This window comes from Cyprinodon variegatus, unplaced genomic scaffold (assembly GCF_000732505.1).
Source record: "Cyprinodon variegatus isolate N-32 unplaced genomic scaffold, C_variegatus-1.0 Scaffold813, whole genome shotgun sequence".
NCBI lineage: Eukaryota > Metazoa > Chordata > Actinopteri > Cyprinodontiformes > Cyprinodontidae > Cyprinodon > Cyprinodon variegatus.
This window is the reverse complement of record NW_015151266.1, coordinates 197,196-206,035: the sequence shown is the minus strand read 5'-3', so window position 1 is coordinate 206,035 and position 8,840 is coordinate 197,196. Positions and strand designations below refer to the sequence as shown.

The 8,840-nt window shown below is 48.8% G+C and overlaps 1 protein-coding gene across 1 annotated transcript in view; it reads left to right on the top strand.

The window, feature by feature from the left end:
- The window catches only part of sbf1 (SET binding factor 1), a 73,187-nt gene that overhangs the window by 56,369 nt on the left and 7,978 nt on the right, over positions 1-8,840 (top strand). The window contains exons 16-29 of the mRNA XM_015396682.1: positions 1,609-1,758; positions 1,859-1,927; positions 2,068-2,229; positions 2,324-2,592; positions 2,662-2,834; positions 2,912-2,985; positions 3,872-4,064; positions 4,146-4,273; positions 4,366-4,541; positions 4,636-4,772; positions 4,858-5,065; positions 5,482-5,678; positions 7,341-7,478; positions 8,350-8,522. Coding sequence (XP_015252168.1) covers positions 1,609-1,758; positions 1,859-1,927; positions 2,068-2,229; positions 2,324-2,592; positions 2,662-2,834; positions 2,912-2,985; positions 3,872-4,064; positions 4,146-4,273; positions 4,366-4,541; positions 4,636-4,772; positions 4,858-5,065; positions 5,482-5,678; positions 7,341-7,478; positions 8,350-8,522 — 2,247 coding nt within the window. The remainder of the gene's footprint in view (positions 1-1,608; positions 1,759-1,858; positions 1,928-2,067; positions 2,230-2,323; positions 2,593-2,661; positions 2,835-2,911; positions 2,986-3,871; positions 4,065-4,145; positions 4,274-4,365; positions 4,542-4,635; positions 4,773-4,857; positions 5,066-5,481; positions 5,679-7,340; positions 7,479-8,349; positions 8,523-8,840) is intronic.

The following is an 8,840-nucleotide window of genomic DNA, read 5'->3' as shown; positions in this document are numbered from 1 at the left end:
GCCACTGTGTCGATGCAATCAGCTTCTTTTCCTTAAATAGAAATTATGATCTGGTTGAATTGTCCCTGTAAAGTGACCTGAGGTGACATGTTATGTCATGTGCAATAGAAATACTGAAAGTTAGAAAGAACTGAATTGAATTCAATTGGTAACAAGAACCAATTAAAATAAAATGAGTTTATGACCCAACAAAATCAGTTTTTATATAGAAATGTCGATGTAGCAAAACTAAGGTTAATGAAGTTGAGGCATATGCAGTCTTGTTCATTAAAAATTCCCTTTAACTTGAAAACCGACTTTGGAGCTCTGAGACAAAGGCAGAGACTCTGATTGGCTGACTGTTTCAGGATGTTAAAGCAGTTCATCATTCATGCCTCTGAAGGCTGCAGTCATCCCTGTCTCCTCTTCAGCTTTTTATTAAGCACCTTTCCTTCCACTCAACTTTCCATTAATATTCCAGGGGTATATAATACAAAATTACAACAAAAAAGTAAAAAAAAAAAAAAAAAAAAAAAAATCCAAGGGACTTTGTTTCCAAGTTTGAAGACGTTTCTCTTCCATCCAGGAAGCTTTTTCAATTTAAAATGTCAGAAATAGTGTTGAGTTTGAGGCTTTATAGAGTGGACCAAAAAAAAGCCTTGTTTTTGTTTAGAAAACATGCAAATTGAAACGGACGAATGGGTCCACCCCTTTGGAATGGGGGTGGTTTGGCTTCTTTGTTAGCCTGCAATGCCCCATACCTGTCTCTGAAAGGGGAGTCATTAAAGGGAATTGTTGGCCTGGCTGAAAAGGCAAGGTTTTCTGTTCCCTCTAGGATTATTAAAAAACCTATGAAGACACTGTTGCAGTGATCAATGCATGGATGAGTTTTTGTAGATCGCGTTTCTACACTAGTCCTTAAATCCTGGAGATGTTCCTTCAGGTGATAAAAGGCTGACTTAGTAACTCTGTTTAGATACGGAGGGAAACAGTCAAACCTCTCTGCAGCTGTGGGGTACCAACGTTTTTAAAATGCAAAGCAGAAATTTAATTCAGACACATTTTTTCATGCTCTTTGGTAAATTCTTTTATTTATAAGTTTTAACTTATATTCTCTGCGAATTACTGGCGACCTGTCCAGGGTGGACCCCGCCTCTCGCCCGTAGACAGCTGGAGAAATGCACCAGAATCCCTCGTGACCCCGCTTGGGATTAAGCATGTCAAGAAAATGGATGGATGGAATTTATATTCTAATTTTAAGCTTTTCATTTCTGTTTATAGATGTTTTTTTGTTTCCTTGACAATCAAAACAAAAATAAAATTCTCTTAAAATTCACCTAATCAGTAAATGCCTAAACCTTGGGTTTGTCTTCTCCCCTGAGAGCTGCTCCTAACCCTAACATTAACGGTCAGCACTGTGATTTGTGGTTCATTGCATTTTTCATTCTGATTCGCGGAGGAGTTGTGCCACCTGGTGGACAAACCTTAGCATTACAGCGCATGTTGATGTAATGTTAAGGTTAACACCATCTGATTGAGTACCAAAGCGCCACACCTGCCAATCATGGAGGCAGATGTGGCGGCGCTCAGAAATGCGCTTCTCGTTCTGATTGTGGTTTCTCTGTGCAGCTGATGCCAGCTGTGCTGCGGGCGTTAAAAGGTCGCACAGCTCGGGTTTGTTTGACCCAGGAGCTGAACCAACATGTTCTCCAGAACCGGGCTGTGCTGGATGACCAGCAGTTTGACTACATCGTTCGCATGATGAACTGCACTTTACAGGTGAGCAACATGCAACGCTGATCCTGCTGATGCTCTGATCCACTGTTGGTGCCCAGATCAGCAGCTGAGTGTTTTCTCTTCTTCTTCTGTCTGTTTGTAGGACTGTTCCCATATGGATGAACACGGCACAGCAGCCGCTCTGCTCCCTCTGGTCACCGCTTTCTGCAGAGTAAGTTACCAACCAGCGTCTCTACATTCCTCCATCAGACTTTACTGGTTTCCATTCTTGGTGTGAGAGCGGCTCCGGGGACGCTGTAGCTGCTCCTCCTTCTCTGCTCCTTCTAAACGAGCCGTTTTCTCATCACACAGAAACTGGGTGCAGGCATCACGCAGTTTGCCTACAGTTGCGTCCAAGAACATACGGTGTGGACCAACATGCAGTTCTGGGAGGCCATGTTCTACAGCGATGTTCAGAACCACATTAGAGCTCTGTACATGGAGGCAGATGATGGAGAGCAGCAGAACAACTCGGTGAGAAGCTCCTCCCCCATCTCTACGTCTTTCATCGGTGATGTTCAGCTTCTGGTCACTGATTCCTGCTTTTTCTGCTCTATTGATCCGTCAGCTGGACCAGCAGGATTGGTGTGCTACCGAAAGGGAAGTCAGCGCATTGGAGCTGGCAGCAGAACAAAACCGGCTGTGGCCGACCCTCAGCAAAGAGATGCAGACAGAGCGCGTGCAGAAAGAAGAGAGCACGGTGTTCAGCCAGGCCATCCATTACGCCAACAGGATGAGCTACCTGCTGCTGCCGCTGGACACCAGCAAGAACCGCCTGCTGAGGAGCGCTGGCCTCGGAGACGTGGAGAGCGTCAGCAACAGCTACGTCACCAACAGGTACCCGACCTCCAGGGATCCCTGAGATTATATCATTAGATTATATTCAAACGTTTTTTCCTCCTGCAGTATCGCAGGCAGCATGGCGGAGAGCTATGACACAGAGAGCGGCTTTGAAGACGCAGAGAGCTCCGACGTGGCCAACTCAGTGGTTCGCTTCATCAACCGCTTTGTAGACAAGGTGTGCAACGAGAGTGGCGTGACCAACGAGCACCTGAAGGCGCTCCACGCCATGATCCCAGGTACAGTCCAGGTTTGGCTGAACTGTCGGGGAACAGCAGCGTGGCGGGGAGCTTGATGTGTGGCCGTGTCTCTGCAGATATCGTTCAGATGCACATCGAGACGCTGGACGCCGTCCACAGGGAGAGTAAGAGGCTGCCTCCCATCCAAAAGGTAAACAATTCCTGCTTCTACCTGCCACTGGAAAAAGGCCATGCAGACCCCCAGCCGGCCCCGCCCACTCCCCTCTCCACCAATCCCTTCAGCTCAGGCCTGCCTTGTCACAGCAGGTACGGATGGAGAGCCGTGGTTCCCAGCATGCCTCAGTGGGGACGGCTCATTCTGAGTGCCTTCATGCTGAAGGGTTCATGCATGTGAGTGTTGGAGGGCAGAGGTCAGACTGGATCATCCAGCTGTGCAGCGTACTGCAGCGTCCTGCTGCGTCCTGCTGCGTGCTGCAGCGTCCTGGTGTGTCCTGCAGGGTTCAGAGGTTTTCTGCTCCATCAGAAGTGAAGCAGCTGAAGGTTTTTCAGATAAAACAAGCAGAACTTTGGTTAGTGGCAGTTTGAGAAGATGGAAATCCAAGAGTAGCTCATACAGAAGAATTATAACGGATCATTACTGCGATAAAGGATCTGAACCATCAGCAGACGGTGATCATGACACCAACCGGTTATCATTGGATCACCTTCTGCTTTAGGTCTGCTGTGTGCCTAATCAGGCCTTACCCTGGATTTAGACTTAGATTAAAGTACAAACAGGTGGATTCTCTTCGGTTTGCAGCTTTGTAATCAGCCTGAATGATGGGAGAGCAGCTGAGCAGGGATCTAATTAGGTCAGGTTCTTGGTCCTCTGGTTTTTCTTGCGTGTAAAGTCTGTCATGATTCTGAAAGCATGCCGTTGATTTTTGGAGTGTTTAAATTCCAGAAACGATCCCTCCAGCTTTGTTCTTTGATTTGAGCAGTTTAAGTTGGAATCTAGAACGAACATCCAGCTTTGTTTCATCAGTTTCCCTCATAGGAATAATGGATGCTTTCTCTCCTTTCATCTTCATCTGCAGCCCAAGCTGCTAAGGCCGACTCTGCTGCCCGGTGAGGAGCTGGTGATGGACGGCATGCGGGTCCACCTCATCCCCGATGGCCGTGAGGAGGCCACGGGGCATATGGGAGGCCCCCCCCTTCTTCCTGCAGAGGGCGCCATCTTTCTCACCACCTACCGGCTAATCTTCAAAGGAACGCCGAGTGATGCATTGGGTGAGGAAACCATGATGATGATCGGAGCCTCTCTGGGGTTTTTATCTGTGTTCTCCTCTAAAGCGGCGTGTTTTCCTTCAGTAGGGGAACAGATTGTGACTCGCTCATTTCCCGTCGCGTCTCTGACCAAGGAGAAGAGGATCTCCGTCACATTACCCATGGACCAGTTTGTCCAGGAGGGCCTCCAGCTCCGATCCTGCACCTTCCAGGTTCTTGCCTCTCCAACCTATGACCCCCTTTTCACGCTGATGCTCTAATCCACCAATAATGTGAGGTCCTTCTCTGCCCGTGCTGCCTGCAGCTTATGAAGATCGCCTTTGATGAGGAAGTGGCATCAGACCTGGCTGAGAGTTTCAGGAAACACCTCCATAAGCTGCGCTTTCCTCAGCACGTCCAGGGAACCTTTGCTTTCACAGTGGGGCAGAGCGGCAAGCTGGTGTTGGAGCCCAAAACCAAGGACAAGAATCAGTCCTTAAGGTGAGACTCTTTCCATCCACTGGTTTTCCTCCTCCTCAGCTAAACACCATGGAGCTCAGGGTACAAACTGTTTATCTGTCATTATCGCCTTCAGGACACTTTCCAAGAACCTGGTGAAGAATGCAAAGAGGACCATCAGTCGACAGTACGTCACCAGGAAGAAGGAGTCTCCGCCATCCTGGGAGAACAGGAGCAGCTTCCAGTCTGAGCTGGATGAAGATGAAATATCAGGTAACTGGTTCTTTACAGGAACATTTTCCTCCAACCCTTTTTCTGGTCCCTAAAGTTCTAAAGTTTGACCAAATCCCTTCCACAGTCTCAGAGGAGGTGGATCAAACCACCATGACCCTGTCCTCCACCATCCGCTCCTCGGACAGACAGACTATGAGCAACGTGGTAGAGCGTGCCTGTTGCCGTGACTACCAGCGCCTGGGTTTGGGCACGCTCAGCAACAGTCTGACGCGATCTAAGAACGAGCCGTTCAGGATCTCCACAGCCAATCGCATGTACACCGTTTGCAGGAGGTAAAGCGTTGTTTTATCTGGAGGAATTTACTTTGCCTTCACTTCCTGTTTGTCATCAGGAGAAATCTAAGATCTGCTTTAGTTTATGAATCATTTTATATTGTAGGCAACATATTTTAGGCAGTCTAAAATAAAAACCTTTTATTGACAATAAGTTAGGCTACAGTCAAACTACAAAACATTTTAAGCATCACAAAGTGTGTCTGCCTCACGGACTAAAACTGGTAGTTGGTTCCACAGGAGAGGAGCCTGAAAACTAAAAGATCTGCCTCCCATTCTACTTTTAGAAATTCTAGGAACCACTAGTAAACCTGCAGATTGAGAGCGAAGTGCTCTGTTAGGAACATTTGTTAGGAACAAGTTCTAAGAGACCTGAGCATAGAGTCCAAATCCAACCAGCTGCCCTTCTGTTCCAGCTACCCCGGCCTGCTGATCATCCCCCAGAACATCCCAGACTCCACCATCCATCGGATCTGCCGCTGCTACCGACAGAACCGCTTCCCCGTGGTCTGCTGGAGACATTCCCGAACCAAGGCCGTCCTGCTGCGCTCGGCAGGGCTCCACGCCAAGGGGGTGGTCAGCTTCTTCAAGTCCCCCAACACCACGACTGCAGGTAGCAGGTTTATGTCAGGATGACCGCCTGCAGGGGGATCTGACAGCTTCTTATTGCTGTTCTTTATCATCCTAAACCTTTACAGGAGGAGTTAGCTGATACGCACAGGTCACACATTCTCTGACTGTCAGATCTATCAGGATTATTTGTGGGGTTTTTGGCCAAATTCAGGTCTGATTGCAGCTTCAAAAGGATAAATGGCCTAACAGCGCTACCAAAGATGGCACCTCGTGTCACGATTGAATGAAAACTAGGGAGTAAAAGTACACTTTTTGGTAAAGTTGGAGAATGTTTAATAATATGATATACTAATGGATTAAAATAATTTCCATAAAGTCATTCCACATGCAGTATAAAAGAGCTGAAATACTCATTAGTTGGTAGATTTATTTAATTGCTGTAGTTAAGGGCAAACACTCATTTTAGGACATTTTTATTTTTAATTATCCTGCTCCCACAGCGCAGTGGAGCAGTGGGTAGCACCCCCTGGCCCGGGGTCTTTCTGCATGGAGTTATCATGTTCTCCCTGAGCATGCGTGGGTTCTCTCCGGGTACTCCAGCTTCCTCCCACAGTCCAAAAACATGATTGTTAGGTTAATTGGCTTCTCTAAATTCTCCTTAGGTGTGTGTGTGGATGCTTGTTTGTCCTGTTTGTCTCTGTGTTGCCCTGCGATGGACTGGAGACCTGTCCAGGGTGGACCCCGCCTCTCGCCTGTAGAAAGCTGGAGGTAGACACCAGCACCCCTCGCCACCCCGCTTGGGATAAGCCAGATGGATGGATGGATGTTTATCATCTATTTTCTTCCTCTTTATCCGTGGCCGGGTAGCGGAGGCAGCAGTCTAAGCAGAGATGCCCAGACTTCCCAATCCACACACACCCCCTCCAGCGGCTGTGGGGGGGACCCGAGGTAACACTAGTCAAGCTCGGAGACATAGTCCCTCCAGCGTGTCCTGGGCCTTCCACCAGGCCTCCTCCCATAGGACATGCCTGGAACACCTCCCTAAACTGCCTCCGCCACTTCAGCTGGCTCCTTTCAACATGGAGGAGCAAAGACTCTACTCCGAGCTCCTCCCGGGTAACTGAGCTCCTCACCCGATCTGAAGAGGGGATTCCACCTTCTCCGGTGGAGAACCATGGCCTTGGATTTGGAGGTGCTGTTCATCATCCCGGATGCTTCACACTCGACCGCAAACTGCCCCAGTACACACCGAACTGTTGTTTATTGGGGACTCCAGGAGGTCCCAGAGGAAAGCCTGTTAGATATACCAGCCAGCGGCTGACTAGCTCAAGTGATTAGTCATAACTTCCTGCTGACAGGAAGCCTGGGTTTGTATTCGAGCTGCCAGTGTGGATCCCTAGGCAATACCCTTCATGCTCATGCTTTGGCTTGCTTATCCACTAGTGGTGGCCTAGTGGTTAGGGCGTCGCACTTGGAAACCAGAGGTTCTGAGTTCAAGCCCCACTTCCATGGTCCCTGAGCAAAGACCCTTAACCCCACGCTGCTCCCCGGGCACCACACACTGGAAAAATAAATAAAATGAAATAAAATGACCATTTAGAAATGAACCTACCAAAGATGGCTGACCTATGGGATGGAATCTGTCAGACCCATCCCATAGATCAGCTCTAACCTTTTCCCATCTGCTCTTCACCTCCATCAGTCCCGTCTCAGGCAGACTCTACCAGCCTGGAGCAGGAGAAATACCTCCAAGCCATCATCAACTCCATGCCCTCCTACAGCGAGAGCACAGGCAGGAACACTCTGAGCGGCTTCACCTCCACCCATATGAACACCTCCGGTCAGTGCAGGAACACACTGGGAGCACATGCTGCTGGTCCACCAGACTCGTCTAATTAACTGGTGACTTTCTCCATCTGCAGATTCCTCTGATAAACTCAGACAGCCGAAGATTGGAGATCTGATGAAGCAGGTCCTGGGAAGCAAGGAGGACGTCCCTGGAACCTTCAGCAGAGGAGGTGAGCTGCTTAATGTGCCGTGATGATGGCATCAAAGCTGATCAGGGCTGATCACCCCCTCATATCTAGCATCAGTCTGTTTGTGAGTGAAGCAGTTAAGCATCCTCCTCATGTGACGCTGTTGGTTAACGAGCCGTCTCTGTCATTTGGCCTCAGCACTTGGTCAAAAGGGGAAAGTCACCTCCCTCTCTCAGCCCAAAGTCTCTGGCAAAGCTAGAAGCTCTACTAGAGGTATAGTAGGCCACGCCCCCACACTCTTCTTGCTCTCCTCTCTAACCAATCAGATGTCTAACAGTAGCTTCAGTGTGATGTCATTCTTGGGAAAGTTACGTCTGTTTGGACTAAAGGTTTATTGTTGCTTGGGATTTATTGTGTGCATGCTGCCGCCGCCGCTGCTGCAGTTTTATTGTGTGGTGTCTTGTTTGTTTGATTTTTCCCTCTGCTGAATAACCGCGGTTCTGCAGTCAGCTCTCTGATAGATCTAGCAAAGTCGGCTCACTGTCTTGTTTGCCAGCTTGGCTGTCGGTAGCCGTGGAAGTGATGACCACCTGCCGTCCACATTAAATGGATTGTTCCAGCAAAGTAGAACGATCTTGCAGAGGCTGTGGAACACATGGGAGACCTGAGGCGTGTGGTCACAGCGCCCACCCCCCCACTGCTTTGAAGAGCTGACTGTTTGTGTCCGCGTTGCAGGGAAGTGGGGCAGTATCCGGGGCAGCAGCCGTCTAAGTGCCTACAACCCAGACATCGGGACGCGTTTGGCTGGGAAAGAATCTCCGCAGCCCAATGGAGGACCCAACGACCCGTTATTCCTGCGGCAGCAGAAAGCCTACCTCTACATCATCGGGGATAAGGCCCAGCTTAAGGTGAGAGGAAGAGGGAGATAGTCTGGTAGAAGCAGTGTGACCTCAGCCCTGACAAGGCTGCCTCCTTTCTTCACCCAGTTAATATCCCTCCTTTTTTAAAACACCAAAAAACTATTGAGACCTAATTTAATATCAATTAAATCAATTTCTCAACAATATTCAGCCCCTCGTTATATCAAGGCTCCCTGCAGTCTAGGGTAGGAAGTGGGAGTTTAATCTAGAGTGGGAAGCGGGGGTTTAATCTAGAGTGGGAAGCGGGAGTTTAACCTAGAGTGGGAAGCGGGAGTTTAACCTAGAGTGGGAAGCGGGAGTTTAACC